This window comes from Condylura cristata, unplaced genomic scaffold, assembly GCF_000260355.1.
Source record: "Condylura cristata isolate star-nosed mole 26May11 unplaced genomic scaffold, ConCri1.0 scaffold00003, whole genome shotgun sequence".
In the NCBI taxonomy this organism is placed as follows: domain Eukaryota; kingdom Metazoa; phylum Chordata; class Mammalia; order Eulipotyphla; family Talpidae; genus Condylura; species Condylura cristata.
In genome coordinates, this window is record NW_004567104.1 from 21,952,878 (window position 1) to 21,974,418 (window position 21,541).

At 45.1% G+C, this 21,541-nt stretch overlaps 1 protein-coding gene across 1 annotated transcript in view; it reads right to left on the reverse strand.

Moving 5' to 3' along the window:
* CRYGS (crystallin, gamma S) overlaps positions 1-21,541 on the reverse strand; it is a 39,597-nt gene extending 18,056 nt beyond the window's left edge. Inside the window, 5 exon segments of the mRNA XM_012730301.1 lie at positions 19,941-19,994; positions 19,997-20,056; positions 20,294-20,442; positions 20,444-20,502; positions 21,425-21,541. Coding sequence (XP_012585755.1) covers positions 19,941-19,994; positions 19,997-20,056; positions 20,294-20,442; positions 20,444-20,502; positions 21,425-21,541 — 439 coding nt within the window.

Here is a 21,541-nt window from a genome sequence, read left to right on the forward strand (position 1 = left end):
GCCCCTCCCTCACAATGCTGGGAAGAGTCATCTATACTTTTCCTCCTTCATCCTCACCGTCATTTGCTTATCAACCCAAACTGGGTCCAGTTCTCCCCTACAAGATACCAGACATGTGAGTGTTGAAATCATTTTTGGATGCCTTGTCCTGTGGATGAGTCCAGGTTCTGCTGTTCACTAACTACAACCCCAAGACCAACCCCCAAGTGAGAGAATCCCAGGGAGGAGCCCAGGTGACCTGCAGAAATGTGAGAGAGTACAGTGGATTATTGTTTGGGCTGGTAAGTTTTGGCATGGTTTGTTCCATATTAACAGGTATCTAGAACAACTTTAAACACCATTCAGATACTTGCTCCTCTTCCAGGCACCCCCAAACTCTTAGGTGCTCCCACAGCTCCCGTGCCAATCAGACCTACAGCACAGACCCACACACAACTTAGTGGGGAAGCGCACAGATTTTGCCTCGCTCATCTAGTTGGCTCTGATGCTGTTCCCTGCTCATGGCCCAGCCTCTGTAGATGCTCAGACAATGCTTGCTGCATTCAGTTTTCTCCCTTTCCTTCTGCAGTTCCCCAAGGTAGACACAGATGCAAGAATACTCCAACACAGAAACCCACAGCACTTGGTAATGACTACTGAAACGCACTGTGCTAAGTCTGTCTTGGCAATGCTTTCTATGTTCTACCCAATAATTTTAAGCACGGTTAATGAAAATTACACCAAGGACACTACTATGGCAAAACTCTCCCCTGAGAAGACAGGGTCCTGAATGTCTGCCCTCATTCTCTGAGCAACATGGTGAGGAGCTTTCATGGATTCAGCCTTTACCTCAGCTATTCTCCATCCTAACTGAAGATTAGGATCCTGAAAAGTGCTGAATAAAATGAAAGCAGAACCTCTGAGCACAGAGGGGACTAGGAATAAAACTTTTAAAAATCATCCAGGAGTGATTTCAATGCATGAGAAACAATCTTATATAAAATATAAACATCTGCCCAAAGGACACAAAAACATCTGTTCAAAAGGACACCTGCACCCCCATGTTTATTGCTGCTCTATTTACAATAGGGAAGATGTGGAATCAACCCAAATGCCCAAAAATAGATGACTGGATTAAAAAGATGTGGTACATATACACAGTGGAATATTACTCAGCAATCAAAGATAAACACATGCCTTTGGCAGCAACATGGATGGAGCTGGAGGAGACCATGCTTAGTGAAATAAGCCAGAAAGAAAAAAAAAAAAAGAAAAGAAAAGATGGTTTTACTCATAGCAGGAGCATAAAGGATCAGGAAAAAATAAAGCAATTGTAATAAAATAAAAAACAACAAACAACTATAAACCAGAGACGGGGAGGTGGAAAGTGGAATAGCGTCAAAACTGTGTGGGAAGAGTGCATGCATTGTGGTGATGGTACACGGGTGAATTGGTGGTCGGAAATATATGGGGATTACAACAAGATGGAAAAAATGCACAAAATGAAGGATGATGTAAAATAAATGGATAGATGATAGATGGATGGATAGATAGATAGGTAGATAGATAGATAGATAGAAATTCGACCATGAAAAAAATAAAAACATAAACACTGGTAATCTCTGCGGTTCCAGGCAAACCCAGGAGTTCCTGGCAGTTTTCTGCCCAGTTCTGTTTCTTATTTTGGCTACAAATTATTCTTTTGTAAAATGTGGTGTGTCCTGATTGAACAGGAGGGACACCACACAGACATGTAGCTATCCTAAAGGAAGTCTTAACTAAATCCAGACCAATCATATTTCATGAGTTCAAGTCTATGCTCATCTAGGGGCATTTTTTTTTTAATGACAACTCTGAAGACTGTAGCACAAAAAAATCTCATGCGATTCAATGAAAGCAATTTTTTCTCTCCTTTATCATTGCAACTACATTAAAATACACACATCTAAAGCCTGAATATGAAAGTATGAAAGCACAGGATGCTCATAATTAGGATAGTAGATGTTTTTCTTTTTCTTTCCAAATTAGTTTTGGAATCATCATATTCTTCAAACTTAAAAAAAAAAGGCAAAATAAAGTCTGAATACTTGCATTTATTTATTCGTAATGACACTGCCTCTAACCACTGACCAGGTGAACGCACGTTGCTGAGCCACTGGGATGAGCCGCTTTCCCTCTCTGGGCCCCAGTTTCTGTCTGCAGGTGGCATCAGGAGAGCTACGAGGCCTCTCACTCTGCTTGCAGGCTCACGTGGGGCTGTTTTTATAAGACCACCTAGACAAATGTTGCCCAATATGCTTCCCTTGGGGAATATTCCGGCTCTGCAACGAGCTGTTTCACCTCCTCACCCTCTGAGCACACCCCGCCCACAGCTCTACCCTGGCTTCCTCCTCCTACCTCGTCCCTTTCTGCTCGCCAACTTCCCCCGTGGTTCCCTTCGCCCACTCGCCACTGCAGGCCTCCTTCCGTCCGCCCCTGCACGATGAGCAGTTAATGTACACCAAGCTGCCACCTCCCAGAAGCTCAGAGAACTCCATCTGTTCTCAGGCGCGTTCCAGTGCGAAGGACTACCCACCACCCACCGCCAGTAGCGGACAGGGCCACCCCAAGACAGTCTCTTTTGTGCTGCACAGAGGGGTCTTCACTCTAGCCGAGAGAAGCTTGGCTGCAGGTTGCAAGAGATGAGAACAGCATCCATCTGGGTAAAGGTCTGGGCAAAGGGCACCACACTGTAGGAACTTTTGAGACTGAAGTTTCACCCTTAGACACCTTCTCCTGGAGACATGTGTGTACTGAGGACGCCAGAGGCTGGCCTCGGGTTCAAGAAAATGTCATCCAGCCTTAATGGGGGTTCTTGGCCTTTATCAAACACCCCTTAATCGCTATGGCTCACTGCTTCCTGAACTGGCTGCTGCAGAATCCTTCTCCCAGCCAATGCTCTGAGTAGCCCTGAATCAAGTTGGCACTATTGTTATAACCACATTTGTAAGGAAAGTGGTAAGATAGTGTTTCTGAATACATGCTGCTTGGATTTGAATTCTGGAGCTGTCACATACGGAGTGTGTGACTTTAGATGAATTATTAATTTGTCTGAACATCAGCTTGCTCTTCTGTTATGTGGGGATAATCCCTATTTACCAGGGAGGATGTATAAGGGTTGGGTGGCATCAACCATAAAATGCACCTACAGACTTTGGGTTCAGTAAGTACAAGTTATCAGTTTTAGCTGAATGTGAGCCCAGATACTTCTTCCAGGTGCTCCAAAATGACTTCCTGTAAATGTTGAGTTTATCTGGCTTGACCCTTCACATGGACCTCAGGAGTGCTGGGTTCCAGATACCAGCAAAGTCAGGCTTGAAGAAAGTATTAATTGTTCTAAAGTATTAATACTATTAAGTGGTGTTTGATAAAACCAAGCACCCCCCATCCAGGCTGGATGAAGTTTTCTTGAACCCGACTGGCCTCTGGAGTCCTCGGCACCCACATATCTCCAGGAGATGTCTCAGCAGGGACCTTCGTCCTCAAACACTACTGAACACAACTAAAGTCCTCAGCTCCAGAGTCTTCTCCTTCCAGGTAAATTATCTCATCTCACAACATTAGGACGTATGGGAGAAAACAAATGAAATATTTAGAAGATATTAAATGGTACCCCCTCCAACACATTCCAAAGGAAGTGGGGGTATCTTCAGAGCTTCTTGAAACAGGGGGCCATATATTTCACCTTCATCCATAAAATGCTACTTAGTCCTTGCTCCAATCAAATACTGGAGGGAAGGACTTTTGCCAAGCAGATATAAATCTACAAAGTATAGAAACAAAATGTGAATATCTAGTTGACCACTTTTTCCTAAGAGTGGAATAATTTAGAAGGTGGATGAGCATTTTTTCCTGCTCTGATAATAAGGTAGGGAAAGATAACACAGTAGCTGTTGGAAACATCCCTCGCTTGGCAAACAACATGCGGCTTTGCTCTGCCCAGTTATGGAAATCATCCTGCAATGGCTAAACAGCGTGTGTGTGTGTGTGTGTGCGCGACACATCAGAATACCAGCCACAAGTGTACAAACTGAGGATGACATCCCATGGAAAGGACCTCAGAGTTCATAGCCTCCTGTCACATCCTTCAGGCTACTGGCTTAGTGAACTCAGAGGAAAGGTAAATTCACTGACTGGTCACTAAGTATTGCTGCGTGCACAGTTTGCGGCTTCTTGGCAGTTGGGACCAGGTCTGTGCAAATTCACTCCCCCGGCCCCAGAGCAGCTTTGAGAGGCCACTAAAGACACTCTTCCCATTAAGCTTCCACGCCAGAGCCCATGGGGCTTGGGTCTCTGGGAAAGCAAGGCATCAAACAAACTACATACATCTTCTTTTCTTTTGTTGCACTTCACTTAAGAACGACTTGCTGACTTGCGCTGAGTAGATGTGCTGGAGGAGATGCAGGTCTGTTCCTGTTTGTTGCTCTGCATATGGTCGACCGACCCTTCCTTAGCTCTCTGGAACATTTTTCTACCAGGTGGCCCGTCTGATGGGAGTCCTCCCTCATGGCCAGGCGGGTTTCCCTGCAAGCTCCTTTGGAAGTGGCTGGTCCTCCTTTGCCATGACAGACTATGCTATGTGCCAGGGGACCTCACTGCTTCCTGGGAAGGCTTGCATGGCTTCCAGGAGGTTCCAGGGCTGAGGCAATTCTCTGTGGGGACTCCTAGACTGACTCTTCATTGACCACTGTCTGGCTTTCCATCCTTGTCTCCCTTTTGGCATTCCCTTCATCCTATCTCCTCCTCTACCATGCCATGTTCCTACATGTAGACTGACAAAGAGACAAAAAAGGTCTGAGGGAGAGAGTGGCTTGACAGTCAGACAGACACAGAAAGAAGTAAAGACAAGAGGTGGAGAGGACTCTGCTGTCTGGTTGCCTTTGGTCTCCAGATCCTGATTCCAGGATTTCCAGAATGCAACTATAATCCTGTGATACTCTTTTTACTTAAATTAGCTACTTTGCTTTCTATTTGTTGTCCACCCCACCAAAGAGTTCCAACAAATCTTCCAAGCCACCCAGCCTACCCCTAAAACCTGGTTTCGGTGTGCCCAGCCCCTCTGAAGCCCTCCACAGCAGGGTGAGCCAACTCCTCTCTGTTCACATGGCCTGTTGTATACAGTCATGCACCAATCTATATGTGGAAATATCTAAGCAGGTCATTTACCCATTTTCTTTTCCCATACCCTAGAATACAAACTGAATCTTTCTTTTGACTAGTGAATAGGTATAGGCCACTTTTCCCTCAGCTCTACAGTGGAATGCAAAAAAAAAAAAAAGTCTATATGAATGAAAGTTAATACCTTTCACACCTATCAAAAAATAACCTATCAAAGGTTTTAGAATATTAGGGGGGATCTGGTGCACAAGGGGTTAATGTGAAACACAATGAAGCTATCCACACAGCAGCATGAGTTCGATCCCCAGCCAGGGAGCTGACCCACATGACACAGCAGACCACTCCTGTCTCATGGGCTGCACCCCTCAGTCAATCTGCCTGTTCTGTTCCCCACTCTGTCTCTGGTGAATCCTGTCACTCCTCGTACCTCTGACCTTTACCCCAGTTCTTGTATCCATAAATAAATAAATCTTTGGAATATTGGGGGAATCTGTGTCATTTTCCAAGATCTGGAATCATATGTGGTACAGTATGGTAAGTCTTCAGTTAATGTTGGGTGAATGAATGAATTGAAGAAATAATAAGTTGTCAGCATCACAAAACATAAACAAATTGTATAAAACTTTCTAAGAGAGTTCTGGAATGTAGTATATACTCATGTGAATTCTGTGATGCATGCCTAAAATTTACATGTTATCATGCAAATTTATGTCAATAAAAGATAAAATAGGACAGCTCTGGAAATTTTTATGAAAATTTAAATTTTAAACAAGTCATTTTGTTACAGGGTAGCCCAGAGTGGACTGGGTTGCCTGTCTGTGGGACCTCACCCGCGTGTTCACAATTCAGTTATACTGCAGGTACACACAAAAGGGTCAATAACAGGTTTATTTAGAAACGGGAAAAGGAATAGGAAACAACCCAGGGAAAGAGAGCAGTACACAAAGTAACTGGAATACCTTACTGGCTAGGCTGACTGAACACACCGAGTCACGTGGTCCGGAGAGCCGTTTCTGGAACGAGAGAGCAAGAGATGCAACCGCACCCTATTTATCCCCCAAATGTCCCAGAATTCCTGCTAGCTCCGCCCTTGGGTCCTCACAGTTCTCTCCCTGGAACTGCTGGGAGTTGTAGTTTCCAATCACTGGAGAAGGGGGTAGAGTCCAGATGGTAGAGTTAAGACAGCTGGAGTAGGGGTTGGAGTCAACAAAACTGCAGAGTTCCTTTAGGACATCCTTCCCCTTAACAATTTGTCTCAAGAAATATTAGACTGTGGGGACACAGTCATGAAGAGTGACTGTAGAAGCCCATTAAACAGGATTTTAGATACTACTGCTACCTGGCGGGAGATCTTTTCCATTCCTTTCTCTTAGTAATAGACACCATCTTCCTGGATAAAAGTGTGAGCATGTGACACTGTCATAGATAGCAGGAGTCCTTCCCCAATTTGTGGTACAGTGTTCCCCACTAAATGTAAAGGGTCTGCTTGCTGGGGGAACAGATGGTGGCTGACGCCACTGACCCAAACATGCAGTGAGAGAGACAGATGGAGAGTCGGAGGTAACCTTGTACCTACAGCTGGTGCTTGGTCTTCCTCCTACTTGGGCAGTTGTCTGTGTCCTTCCCAGCTTTGAGATCAAGATATCGTCTCTCTTGTTTGAGCCAGTGTGCGTTGGAATCCGACACTGACAAAATGGAAAGCCTGACTAATGCAACATTCAGCCTCCTGCAGGAACCTGACCCGATTAATAGTTATCCCCCCAAAGACAGCTTTGTCAGCTGGCCCTTCTTTCCTGCCTGTAATTTATCAGGCATCTTTGGTGGGCTTCACCTTACTTCTGGTCCAAATTGATGTCTGTGGCCAGTTAAACCAAACAAAATAGCCTCTGGGCCAAGTTTAAATGTAGCCTTTATCAACCAATCAGAGGTAGGACTAAGTGAGAAAAGTTAAAGTACAGAAAAGCATGCATGATGAACAGTGACTGATACATTGAAGCAGAGGTTGACGGTGGTTCTGAAGGCATAAGTATATGTGTGAACCGGTGAGAATGATGTACCATTTCAATGTCAGATTTCTGAGGGCAGGAATTTGTGACTTGTTATCATTGCCTGTCCTCCACCAACCCAGATCAAGCAGTCAATAAGTATTTATTTATTCAGTAAGCAAATAGAACAGAATGAAAACACAAGAATATGGTTGTCTGCTGTTGATGGTGGTGAGGGGGAGCTGGGTGTCACGCTTAAAGAGGGAGAAGGATCCTGAACACCATTCTGCTTTACCCAAAGTTTTCTTATGTGTTCTACCTTAAAAAGGAAAAAGAATAAGAACAAGAAACAGGGCACCTCGGTCTAAAATGTGGCATGTAATTAAGTGTTGGTTACTTGACTATACTCCCTTACAGAGAACAACTGGCCAATGGCCTATCTGGGGTTAAAGCACAGCAGTGTGAAGCAATGGCAGCTATCAGTAGCCACTGCAGCACAAGTTCGATCACTGGCCAGGGAGCTAACCACTTGGTGCAGCAGACCTCTCCTGTCTTTCCTGCTGCTCCCCTCAGCAATGTATTTTAGTCAGTCTGCCTGTTCTGCTCCCCACTCTATCTCTGGTGAATCCTCTCACTGCCCCCCCACACCATACCTCTGACCTGTACCCCAGATCTTGTGTGCATAAATAAATAAATCTTTAAAAAAAAAAAAAAAAAGAACTGGCTAAATGAGGATTAACAGTCCCTGCCCCTCACTTTCCCACAAATGAAACGAGTCACCCCCTTTCTGTGACACCCCCACAGGCTGATCTGCTCCTATTTTGTGTAAATCAGAGCTAAGATCAGCAGGTAGGAAGCAAGGATTACTACCAGACTTGTCTCTAAAAACATACACTCTTTTCACTAAATCTGCTGCTCACCACATTTTATAATACTTGCGGTTTACAAAGTCACTCATGCAAACATTTAATCCTCACAGGCCTAAAATCTAGGAAATTATGTTAAATTCCCATTTGCTATGGGTTGAATGTTTGTATCCCTTCCTCCTTCAATGGATATGTTGAGGTAAATTCAATCCCCTAAATTAGGGCATTTGGAGGTAAGGCCTTTGCGGGGTGATTTAGTTATAAGGGTAGAGTCTTCAGGTCTGGATTTGAGATTTCCTCTCTATCTGAGGATACAATTGCAAATCACAAAGCAGGCTCTCAGCAGCAACCAGATCTACCAGCTCATTGATCTCAGATCTTCCAGTCTCCAGAACTTTGGTAAATAAACGATTGCTCGTTAAGTTGACTAGTCTGTGGTTACCTTTATGTAGCAGCTCAAGATGATACAGACACCATTTTACAGAAGGGAAAACTGAGGCTTGGAGGTGGGCACATCGAGGCTGCGTGGTGTAAGGGAGGGAACAGGTCTGGAAGCTTTGCCCTCCCCCTCGCCCTTCCCCCCCTTCAACTCTATGACCTTGGGCAAGCTTGTATCCTCTCTAGCCCATGGCTTTTCATTTGCAAGTTAGGGAGGTGTACTAGACGACATCAGGTTCCCAGCAACAGAGATAGTCTGTGATCCTAGGAAACCTCTTGATGTTTCTTGTGATGAGATTAGAATGGTAGTTGCAAAGGAAGAGCCAGCAGAAACTTCCATATGCAATTGCTGGGTATCTGTATTTGCTCTGTGCTGAAGTTCACACTTCTCACTCTCTACAGTTACAATGTCTTAATCATAATGACACTGCTTCTAAAGTGCCATGAACATTCCCAGGGGAGATGGAAATACCAATTTGCTAATAGTACTCCTAGGACTTTGCACCTCACTCTATCAACGCCTCTGATGATTTTTTTCTAGCATATTTACATTTATTAAAATATCAAGCTTTTTTTTTTGTTTGTTTTGTTTAGAAACAGGAGCTTCTAGGGCAGTATTTGTACAGAGAAAGAAAAAAACCTTCTGTCTACCAGAAATATGTCAGAAATATCCCGCATAGGAGCCAGCTGCCCTGAGCTGACTGACACATCTGAGGTCTCCATTCCACTGAAGCGCCCTGGAGAGGGGATCCCTTATGTGAGAGGGCATTGTCAACAGCAGTGCTTGGTCAATGATGAAGTTCAAGTGCAGCTGGAACCAGCATAGGTGGAGGCCCATGGTCTCTGGTCCAAAACTGGAGAGTAAAGCCTGTGGTATCTCCTATATCTAGGTGGTGTGTGGAGGAGAAGGAGAAAGGACTAGCCAGGTTTGAATCTGGGCTCAGTCACTTCTGGCTTTGTGATCATGATCCTTGACTCATCTCTCTGAGTGTTAGTTTCCTCACCTATAGCTTAGTGCTTCTGGTTGATGATTGCTACAAGGATTGCATGGACTTAAAGTGTCACAAAAAGGAAGAGGAAGTTGAAGTGCAGAAAGAGGAAGTATATTGCCAGGATCTTAACCTATGTCATCTAGCCCAGAGCCTGCATGATTAACCATCGAATTAGACTGGCTAAATCAAGAAAGTTCCTGTTCATTGCTACACGGCTTCTTTGAACATCACTTCCTAAGATGCTATGTCCCAGAGATTGTTCACAGACTATCCTTCAGAAAAGCCACCCTGCTCTAAGATCGATCCTTCAGGCTGGGGAGTCCAGAAACCAGCTTCTGTCAGAGCAATGAAGACAGGCCCATGGGAGTGGATAATTCACCGTGAGGAATACCAGAGGAAGCAGAGGTCTTGCGACCTGTGACCGGCAGCAGTCACAGTGCTTAGAAGCCAAATATTACAACCAGAAGTTTGTCTGAAAACAGGAGTGCAGAATGAAGGCTTAGAGCGCCTCAGGCTGCTGCATCCAGACACCTGGTGTGCCTCCCTTGGGATGGGGAAACCTGAAGGTACCGCCAGGGCTTCCTCTTTTGGGGCCAGTGTTTGGAATACTCCCACTCATCCAGAATTTGTCCCTGGGACTCCACTTTTCTTGCATTCTTTGGCTGGCTGAGGCCCTCTTGCTTATTAACATTTCTTCACATAAGTATCTTTATGTGAAGATTTAAGTACATCTTCAAGGATAGGGAGCCACTCTGTCTTCCTGGAATGCCTTTGAGGAGCTTTGCTGTGATTCATGGTAAGTTATGCTTAACTTAGCTTCTCGAGGGAAGTCTTTATTTTTTTTTTTTTTAAGATTTATTTATTTATGCAGACAGAACTGGGGTACAGGCCAGAGGGGCAGGGGTGGTGAGAGGATCCACCAGAGACAGAACAGGCTGACTGACGGAGTAAACTGCTGAGGGGAACAGCAGGCGGATCCGAAGAAGTCTGCCACACCGTGTGGGTCACCTCTGAGACAGGGATCGAACCATGCTGAAGTGGCTTTAGCTTCTTAGTGCTGTAACCCGCTGCGCCACCAGGGAGGGCCCGGAAATCTTTCTTTTAATTCCTAGCTCACCAGGACTGGCAGTGGCACAAAAGCCTTTACAAATAGTTGGTACACCGTAAATGTCCATGTAAAAATGCCTACCTTGGCAATATACAGACTTGACACAATTCTTGACCTCCAAGAGCTCATGGTCTAGAGGGAGAGACTCTGGATCGATGGCCATGATTTGAGATACTAAGGGCTGTGATGGAGCTGAGAGTGGACTGTTACCATGGAAGAGAGACTGTAGTCATATCAGAAGGGGAGGTATCAGCAAAGACCTGCCCCCCTCCAAGGATGAGAAGACTCACAGGCAAAAAATAGGAAGTTGTTACTGGCAGGAAACAGCAAGACACCTTTGAAGAATTTGAAGACACTCTGAGTGCAACAGATTGTAGGAGGGGGTGAGGGAGCTGGGGGGAGTGGAAGGAGATGAGATCTTCCTGCCAGCTAGAGACGCCCCTCTGCAGGCCTCAGCCCCTCTCTTCAGCTGGACCGGAGCACCTCCCCTAGGTGCTGTGGCTCAGTGCACACATTGCACAATGTCCCTGTGGTCCTGGCACCGTGTATGCATCACCAGGGACATATGTCACAGTCCAGGAAGTTTGGCTTTTGTTGCGAACACTAAGAACCTGCAAGATTAGATTAATTAGAAGTGTTTAAATCAAGGAAATGACACAGTCATGCCATATTTTAGAAAGAATGCGCTGAAAGAGCATTGAGGCTAATGGAGATGGATCGATGAGGGGTGAGGGAAGATTGGGGTTGGTGGGCGCATGGGGGAGGTGTGCAGAGGGAAGGCAGGGAGGTGGAGCAGAAGGAAGGCTCGGAGAGATCCCTGGAGAGCAGTCTGGGCAGGGTTTGTCTCCACATGGGTATGGGAGAAGGCAGCATTGTGAGGATGGGGTGATGGCTGGGTGAGGCTCAGGGGTATGTCTCCGGAGACGCAGATTTGGGGAGTCACACATACGGAGAGGAGTTGAATCCATTAGAGTCAAGTAGGCGGAAGACCCAAAACAACCCTATTCATTTAGAGAGAGAAAGAAATGTGCTTGGGAGTTGGGAGGAAGCTGAGCAAATGCTGGCTCTTCAGCCCTTTTCACCAAGTCGGAGAGGAGGTATCTGTACAGACCAGCTTTGTGGGGAGTTGGGGGTGGGGGAAGGGGGCTTGAGGGGAACAAGGAAGAAGCAGCTGCTGAGAGTGGGTGAGGGAGTTGATTAGGGACACAGGGAAGGACTGCCAAGCACGGGCTGTTTTCTCCTGGCCTGACAGCTGCTGTCACTCAGGGGACCAGATGGAATAATGAGGTAAGATTCTCTCGACACAGAAGCTGCACACTGGGGGCAGAGTAAGTACTTTCAGATAGGGAGTTAATCCCTCAGAGCAACTAGAAGCCACAACTATGGATGTAGTTACTTGTTTTGGGGAGTAGGGAAGGAACTCCCAGATGCTCTCCCTAGTCACGGCTGGGAATAGGCCCTTTCTGGTGTTTTCAGGCTGGGAACAAGAATACAAGTGGAGGGCCATCTACAGGTGCCTAAACTTCATGAGCTCTACATTAAGCTGCGCTCACAGGTGGCTGCATTCCCAGCTGGGCTTCCCATGCCCTCCCGGGCATCTCCCTGCTTCACGAGGCTAAAGTTTCCAGTGCCAGGGGATAAATATACTATCCAGGTGGACAGTAAAGGAAAAGATGTGAAAGGTTGTGCTGGGCGTTGAAACCTCTCAAAAGATCAGGACTGAGGAATACCAGAAAAAGCTGAAGAAGATAAAGCACCAATTCCATTTGCTAAAATGACTATCAAGGACTGGAATGAAGTATTCCCAGAAACCATGTTAAGCAAGAAATGCCCTTACTGGCCGCCTAAGCCCACTGAGAATTTATATACTACAATCTGGGAGAAAGCTCTGGTTCTCCTAGCTATGAATATTAAAATTAGTTTTATAGTAAATAAATAAATAAAGTTCTCCCCTGCATCCACCCTTGTCCCCCGGGAACCCTCGCCATGGCTCAGCCAGTACAGATGGGGAATGGCCTGTACTGCCTGCTGGGACCTGACTTCTGGGCCTATGTTGCGGACAGACACACCCAAGGCCCCCAGGAACCTGAGGACCAAGTTCTCCTTTTGCCAACTGAGGATAGGTGGGTAGTTCCAAGCATATCCCAAAGCTACATTGTCTGAATGGAGAAAAAGGAAAGAGCATAGTTAAGTTGTATACTCACTGTGGGTGATTTGAAGCAACTATAAACAAAGCAGAGCTTCTGAAAACAAGCCAGTCTCCAGCAACTCTAAATGGTTAAACAAAATGTGCTCCACCAGACCATAAAAAAAAAAATAATAATAATGTGACAAATATTTGCCCAGCATAGAAGTATCGCAACAGTTCTATGCTCAGTGAAAGGAGCCAGGCCAAAAGGCTACCTACTGCCTGATCCCTCCATGTGACATTCTGGAAAAGGCCAGCTATAGAGCAGGAGGCGGGTCAGTGGTTGTCAGAGCAGGGATTAAGTGAAGGGACAAAGGGTGTTTGATTGAGTGATGAAAATGTCCTCTATTGTGATTGTGTTAGTGGCTACTTAACTATATATGCTTGTGTAAACTCATCAAGCCAGTTTTAAAAGGGCGAATTTTATTATTTGTAAAGTATACCTTAATAAAAGTAAACCCCCATATAAATAAACAACTAAATCGGGGCCTACCTGGTGGCGCAACAGGTTAAAGCACCACACTGTGAAGCTAGCTGCAGCTGCTTCAGTGCAAATTCAATTTCCCGTTAGGGAGCTGACCCACATGGTGCGGCAGGCCTCTCCTGTTTTGCCCGCTGTTCCCCTCAGCAGTGTATTTCAGTAGATCTGCCTATTCTTCTCCCCACTCTGTCTCTGGTTAGTCCTCTCATTCCCTTCACCTCTGGCTTGTACCCCAATTCTGTGTGCATAAATAAATAAATCTTTAAAAAAATAAAATAAACAACTAAATCAATAAAGTTAATCAGTCATAAAGTAGACTTCCTTTTGCTGGTTTCCCCAGAGCATAAACTATAATTTTCTCCCCCTTTTGCACACTAACCCCTCATGCTCTTCAGCATTCAGATTCATATTTTTTGGCCTAGAGAGTCCATTTCAGCACCAGTGACCCTCTCCTGTAATTACCCTTCACTCAAGCATTTCTAGGTTATAACCAAACAGGAGGCCTGCTTCTCCTGCTCACAGAGTGCGCCCTAAGGCTCTCCCCTTTTGCCCTGTGTGCTGCGTCCTAGAGCACTAACCTAGTCAGGGTCACTGCGTTTACTGAGCTGGGGCAAACCACTCAGCATGTACTAGGAATTTGTGGCAGTCAGCACTACAGCCAGGCCCACCATTGTCAGGCCCAGGGTCCAGTGGACAGGCTGCTGTGGCCTGCTCAGTGAGGTGGGGTGTGAAAAATGGGAGAAAATCTCGGCCCACTCTGCTCCCAGAGGGCAAACTGTTGGCAGGATTTCCCCTAGAGTTAGTTCATTCCAGAACCACTCGCCCTGATGCCAAGTCCCTGTAAATGCTGACTCGCAAAGGGCTACATGGGTGCTAGAAAACTGGACTGAAGTGAAAGGAAATGAGGCCGAGACAAGCCCAAAGGGGCAGCATGAACCTGGCAGAGATATCTGAGAGAGATTCGCATCCCCTTCCTATGTAACTGGCCATTTGCCCCCATCCAGAACTCTCTGGCTCTCCTGCTGTGCCCCCCCTCCCCACCATCATCCCCCAGCTGCCTGCCAGGAGATCTCATACGGCCACTCAAAGACACCTAATGCATCGATTATTCAAGCAGGCAGTGGCTGGAATGACCACCAGCCTATGTGGTTCCCAGCCTTTCACCACTGCTATCTCCTCCTATGCTGCTATTGGTAGGGATTCGATATTTTGGAGATTTTAGAATAGCTACCCTATTGAGTACCTACTACTGGGGTCATTGACTGGGCTAAGCGATCCTAAGAGGTGCAGGGTTTCTTTTTGAAGTGATAAAAATATTTGATAATCAGCTGGTGATGGTTGCACATATCTGTGAATAAACCAAGAACCATTGACTTGTGCACTTTAAATAAGAGACTGAGTGGCATGTGGATTGTGAGTCATTTAAAGAGATAGCTCGTGCTATGCCTGGCAAGGCACTATGGTTCTGCTTTCTGAAGGCAGAGAAGCTGAGGTTGCACAGTGCAGTGGAAAGAGCACATGTTTTGGGACCAGGCACCTTGGACATGCTCCCCCACTGAAAATGGGCTTAGAGAACCATTCTATGCCCCAGTGTTACTGTATTTGGGGAAGCCCCAGCTCTTCTACTTCTGAAATGCCCTGGTGGTGAGGCTTGAGGCTCCTGTGCAGAGGTAGAGGCAGGAAGTGTCTGTGGCCAGAAGTCTGCTCGCCTTGAAATCATGGCCATAAGGAATCCTCCCTTCCTGGGGGTACTATGTCTGTTGGCCTAAGGACTGGAAGGAGAGCTTGGGGATTCACTTCCCTAAGTCCCTTGAGAGACCTCAAATAAGAGAGACCAAGCCAAATGAAGGTCAGAAAGCAAGAAGGGTTGGAGTGAACTCTAGGGTCTGCCCCGCGGATCTTGGAATTGAGTGGGATCGAGAGCCAGCATTAGGCATATTTGAGAAAGAAGGGAAGGCCAAGCTTCTATAAAAATGTGGCTCTTTTCAAGGCAGTGGGATGGGTTGGATGATTCTGCTGTGTTTCTTCCAAACTATGAAGCTTCTGCCAAAAATGCAGAAATGCTCTTCTGAAAACAACTGGGGGATAGAAAGAGGTATAAAAAAATTAAACAAGTAAAAATAAAACCAAACATCTTGGTGACAGCAGCACAAATGCTGAGAAATGGCTCTCACATGCTAACCACATGGGGTAAAATACAATTGATCTTCATCATTTGCAGATTCTGCATTTGCAAATCTGTGATTCACTAAAATTTATTTGTAATCCTCAAATCACTGCTTCCTGTGCTTTCTAGGTCATTCTTGCACATGTGAAGGCAGTGAAATGTGACTTCTCCTATACGCCTGTTCCCCGCCACGTCAGATGGAGCTCAGCCTTCCCCTGTGAGCGCTCATGAGGAAACATGCGCCCTCTCTGTAGGCCGCTTGGTGCTATGTCTTTGCATTGCTTTGCTTTGGGCTGCTGATTTCACTATATAAAATGATCCCCAAAGCAGTGCTGAGATGCTGTCTGGTGTTCATAAGTGCCAGGGACTGATGGATCTTACAGACACAGTTGGCCATGAGTTTGATGTTAATGAGTCAACAATATATATTAAATAAGATGGCTTTAAACAGAAACATACATTTGTAAAAAGTTCTTGTTGATCAGCTGACAAGAATGTGGTGATGGGCGGCTCACAGCAGCCAACCCCGACTTGCTCTCGGCGCTCTGGTTTAGCATTTCTGAGTCAGCTTCACACTCATAGACTCTGATTATAGCCAGGAACGAAGCCCAAATGCACCTGTAGTGCTTTTTGTACATGAGCTCATTTAATCCCCACAAAGTGCTAGCTTTTGCCTTGCAAATAAAGAAGTTGAGGTTACGCGTAGTAGCTTGTGACTGAGATTAACATGGAAGTGGCAGGCTTTGAGTCCATTTCTTCCTCAGGCCCCGGAGGGGAAGGACATGCTCTAACCTTTGAACTAAAGTGCCAGTTCTGAGGAGATGTTGCTGAGTCCTTCCACGAATGCTGGAAGCACTTGGAGGGCTGAGCTCAGCCAACAACACAGCAGAGAAAGGAAGGTTAAACACTTGAATGGACTTAACACCCAGGTGTGGTCTGCACTGCTCAGACTCCAGTTGAGACAGGTGGGAAGAGACACTCTATAGTCAACACGGAGGAGAGGCACCAGAATGGAAGATTCTATGCGCCAACCTTATCAAAAGAGGAACAATGGAAGAAATGGGAATGGTTCTGCTTTGAGGACAGCCTGGAGACTAACTCGAGGGCCCCTTATGTCTCTGAAGAGCTATCTGCAGGATAACTGTATGGAATGCAGATCTAGCTTAAATTAAAAGTTACAGGGAGTAAATTCAGACGCAATGTAGGGAACACTTTATAATAGAGTTCCAGAACTCTCCAAAAAACCCAGGTTGGAAAGAGATAGTCCACAGGCCGAATCAAGCTGCAGACACATTTTGTTCACTTGCAATGTCTGTTTAAACCCTGTACTTAAATGCCCACTCTGGGGTGTGCTACTGTGTCCACAGCCTCTCAGCTCCCTTTTACCCCACATTCATGGGTTGCCCTCCAAGTAGAGTTGACAGATTTAGTAACTAAAAATATAGGATACAGTTACATTTCAGACAAATGACAAATGATTTCTTAGCATTCTTAGAAGTAGGACCTGTACAATGCTTGGGATAAATTTATATTCTGTCCCTTATTTATGCTTGGGGCTTTCTAATATTGCTCTATATCTAATCTGGCACCCTACCCTACAGGCTTTATACTTGAGATCCTGATGTTATATTTTGAAGAAGTAGAATCCATAGTTGGGAAAGATTCAGTGGAATGCTCAGAATTTTGGAAACAGGGATAAATGTGTCAAAATGGGACCTTAGCTTAACTCCTTGAAACCCCATGTCAGAGTGATAAGACCATAAAATATTGAGGGAAATACCTTGAAAAAACACTCATGGTGCTATTCTGTTATGCTTGCATAGAAGAATGTTCCACCAGAACTGGGATTGATAGAGTGATAAGGGAATAGTGTTTTTGACCTCTAATATCAATTGCTAGTAAAATTTCGTTAGCCACTATTGATTAAATAACGGATGAGCCTGTGACTGAGGAGAATGGTGGTAATCTCGCTGTGAAATAGGGCATGAACTAGTAGGCATATAACATTCCCAAATGATAATCCTGCTTTATTTCTCAAAAGCCATCTTCTACTTCTCTGAGACTGTGGTTAGTCACCCTGACATTTGTTTCTCTATTCTGTTGCCAGAATTGCTTCTCTGCTTGTTTTGAACAGACTGTGACACTCACCAAGGACTGGAACGCGGCAGCATTTGATGTGAGAAGAGGCCAACTCGAACTCACTGTCGCCACTGCCGGGGTTTCCTCAGCAGAAAAGGTGGAGTAGGGTACCTGAGATCACTTCTAGAAATTGTGCCTCTAAAAATGCGTGTCAGTGGTGTCTTGTGATCAGATAGTTATTTATCATCCTTCTCTGAACTTGTGTGATGTAGAGTGCTCATGTTTGAGCATGTGTGAGCTAGCAAAAGAGGGTCCCACTCCCTCATTTTAGAGGTGAGAGAAGTTTCATCGTATGATAGCAAGGACTAGAATTTCTTGAGATCAGCAAATGGCCTCCCATTCCTTCTCCCAGGTTTATGGTCAACACTCCCCAATTTGCTCAGTTTTCTCAGAGTCCCTCACTTGAAACAGCAAATGGCAAACCTGGGGGAAATTAACAAAATACATAAAACTATTTGAGGTAGAAAATGTATAGAGGACAGTATACGCAGAGCATATCCATAGCAACTCTGGGCTGTCTACTTGGGAAGATTTCCTAGGTATTATGGGCTTTGTCATCTCTTTTATTTTTTAATTGAGTAGCATTGGTTTACAACCTTATAGATGATTTAGAGATCCAGGTTCACACCTCTTTATATGTATGTCACCATACCTTCCCCAAAAGCACCCATTATCCTCACCTGTCTATTGGATGTGCTCCCCACATCGCTCCCCAGTCCCACTCTCCCTCTCCAGAAGCCCCACTTCCACAGATTCACAGATTTTGCCTGTTCCTAGTTTTGTTTCTCCATGCTCTACAGATGAGTAGAGTCATCCAATATTTGTCTTTTTCCTTCTGACTTATTTCACTTAGCATAATCCTCTCCAGTTCCATCCATATTGCAAATAGCAACAGTTCATTTTCTTAAATAGCTGAGTAGTATTCCATTGTGTATATACACCACAAATTCCTAATCTGCTCATCTCTACTTGGGCACTTAGGTTGTCAGCTATTATAAATAGTGCTGCAATAAACATAGGAGTTCACCACCTCTCTCTCTCTCTCTCTTTTTTTTTTTTAAAGATTTATTTATTTATGCTTACAGAACTGGGGTATAGGCTAGAGGTGTGGAGGGTGAGAGGATTCACCAGAGACAGAGTGGGGAGCAGAACAGGCATACTGACTGAAATACACTGCTGAGGGGAGCAGCGGGCAGACCAGGAGAGATCTGCCTCCCCGTGTGGGTCAGCTCCCTAGCCGGGGATCGAACTAGTGCTGCAGTGGCTTAGGAGAGCTTCATAGTATAGTGCTTTAACCCATTGCACCACCAGGGAGAGCCCATCACCATCTCTTTTAAAGAGTGCAGCCAGCATGTCCCCCAGGCTCACTTGGCTGCTCACTCAGTTTTCTAAAGGATGTTGTTTTTCATCATGATCATACAGAAAAAACCTCTGGGGTTACTCAAAGTAAGGAAAATTCCATTTCAACTATGTAATGTAGGGGCAAATTGTTGACTATGTCCTTTTTAAAATAAAAACTGAATTTAAGGGTGGAGAAGTAACTAACACAGGATTCCCTGGATCTTGAACAAGGCACTTTGGGTGGCTTCTGGCTCTACTGTTTTCACTAGTCCTGTTTCCACTCATCTTCGCTTGCCAGGTATTCTGTCTCTTCAATCAGACCTTCAGGATCTATTGGCCTTTCCACCTTGTGAATTTCTCTATGTCTTGCACTTTCATTGTGCACACAGATCCCCCACCAATATGTGTTGAGTGAATTGAGTTGCAGATGAAGGGAAAAGAAATGCTGTGGACACAAAAGTATCCCAGATCAAATCCTCATTCCTCCATTCACCAGCTGGTGAGCTTGGACATGTTTTTTTTTTTTTTTTCCTATGCCCATTTCCTTATTTTAAATGTAGATAAACCACCTTTCCTACCAGCTTGTTATAAACACAAGATGGGATGATGAAGGCTCTCAGTAAATGGCAGCTATTATTATTGTACTGGTTGAATCAATACAAAACTTAAGCAACAAGAACCACTTTATGGCAATGAGATTTTTGAAACATTATGTCTGGCACAAAGAAACATAATGGTAATCTGAGGGAGTGAATAGGTTGGTGTCACTGCCGAGTGTGGTGGGTACTTCTTGACTATACTCTAGAAGTGCTTAAGGAGGGCCCTCCCTGGTGGCACAGCGGGTTAAAGCACTGCACTGAGAAGCTAAAGCCACTTCCACATGAGTTCAATCCCGCCCCCGAGGTGACCCACATGGCACAGCAGACCTCTCCTGACCCGTCCGCTGCTCCCCTCAGCAGTGTACTTCATTGATCTGCCTATTCTGCTCCCTTCTCTGTCTCTGGTGACCCTCTCACCACCCCTGCACCTCTGGTAGTTCTGTATGCATAAATAAATAAATCTTTTAAAAAAATTATCCAGACACCATCCAGCACCTTACAAGAATAGACCAAGGTCGAAGGGCAATCTTCACTGGTTTCATTCATCTGACCCCTTTCTCAAAGATCTGAGTCTTTTACTTCCCTCCACTAGACTGAAAAACACAGGAGGAAATAAACAGCAACCGTAACAGAAAATCAGCAGATCAAGAACTCAGAGGATAGGATGGACCACAAACCACCATCTTGAAAGTCAGATGATCTCAGCTTCATAAAAAGCTGAATTTTAATAGGAAAATTTTAATTCCTTAAAATATTCAAGAAATAAAGCACTTTGGAAAGAGGGAAGAGGATGAGAGTACACCCCCCACCCCCAACCTCCACCCCCCATCTGTAAGTAGCTCTGCAAGGCCAGGAGGTCAGAGGCCTTTCCAGTGTTGGTGCTCAGAGGATTCGCCCTGAGATAGGATGCACAACCCAGCAAAGCTCGGCCTTTCATACATCCCCAAGGAGCCACCGTCCACTCTAATGGAGTTGCAGTGATCCAGGGACATGTGGAAATCTGCAGCCACGGTCACAGTCATAGTGACAGCCTTGGAAACTTTTGTCTTCCTAGAAAGTAATCTAAATTATTGGGCAAAGAAATTGAAGAGTTGGAAGAATTTATTCATAGATAAGATAGAAATTAAGATCATGTTATCTACCTTACTAATCTCCCCTTTCCTCAGTTTTGAAGGGAAGTTATTTACTCCGTCTCACCTCACAACACTCACCTTCCCAGCTTTTGCTGTTAACAGGATGAGTATTTTCTGAAAACTTAAAATGAAGCAGAACAAGAGTACTTAAGCCAGCAGTTTTCAGACTCATTTCCTTGCTCCTACAGCTCACTGTACTTATCACATTATAAATTATCCACTACATGGCCATCTCGCCAAGCAGGCTCCTTACTACTAGACTTCTTCCAGCTACAAGGATGAAGTCTTACTTAAGGCAACCCTGTGCTCAGATTCGAAAAAGCTGCTACCAGTGACTGATGAAGGTAAGTAAAGTCCACCTGAAGAAATTCATGGTAGATGATGTGGAAGATGTATGGAGAAAAATAAAACAGTCCTCAGCTTTAGAAATCTTATTTTATTTATTTATTTTTTTTAAATGTATTTGTTTATGCTTACAGAACTGGGGTATAGGCCAGAGGTGTGGGGGCAGTAAGAGGATTCACCAGAGACAGAGTGGGGAGCAGAACAGGCAGATGGACGAAGTGCACTGCTGAGGGGAGCAGCGGGCGGGTCAGGAGAGGTCTGCTGTGCTATGTGGGTCACCTCCCTGGTGGGGGATCGAACTCGTGCTGAAGGGGCTGTGGCTGGCTTATAGGGCTGAGCTTTAACCTGTTGTGCCACCAGGGAGGACCTAGAAAGCTTACTTTAAATGAAAGCAGAGCATATACACATGAACATATATATTAGGCTCTGGATTGTCTTAGTGTCAACAGAGTGGTGGCAAAGTAGCAAATGACATGGCAAGAAAGCACTTTGCTTCAAATTCTTACCAAGTTTCTACCACCACCTTTGGAGTAAATCTCTGATGGTGCTAGAAAATGTGCAGCCCACATCTGGACTCTAGAACCACATCTCTGCAATCTGTCCTCCTTCTTTAGACAAGCCAT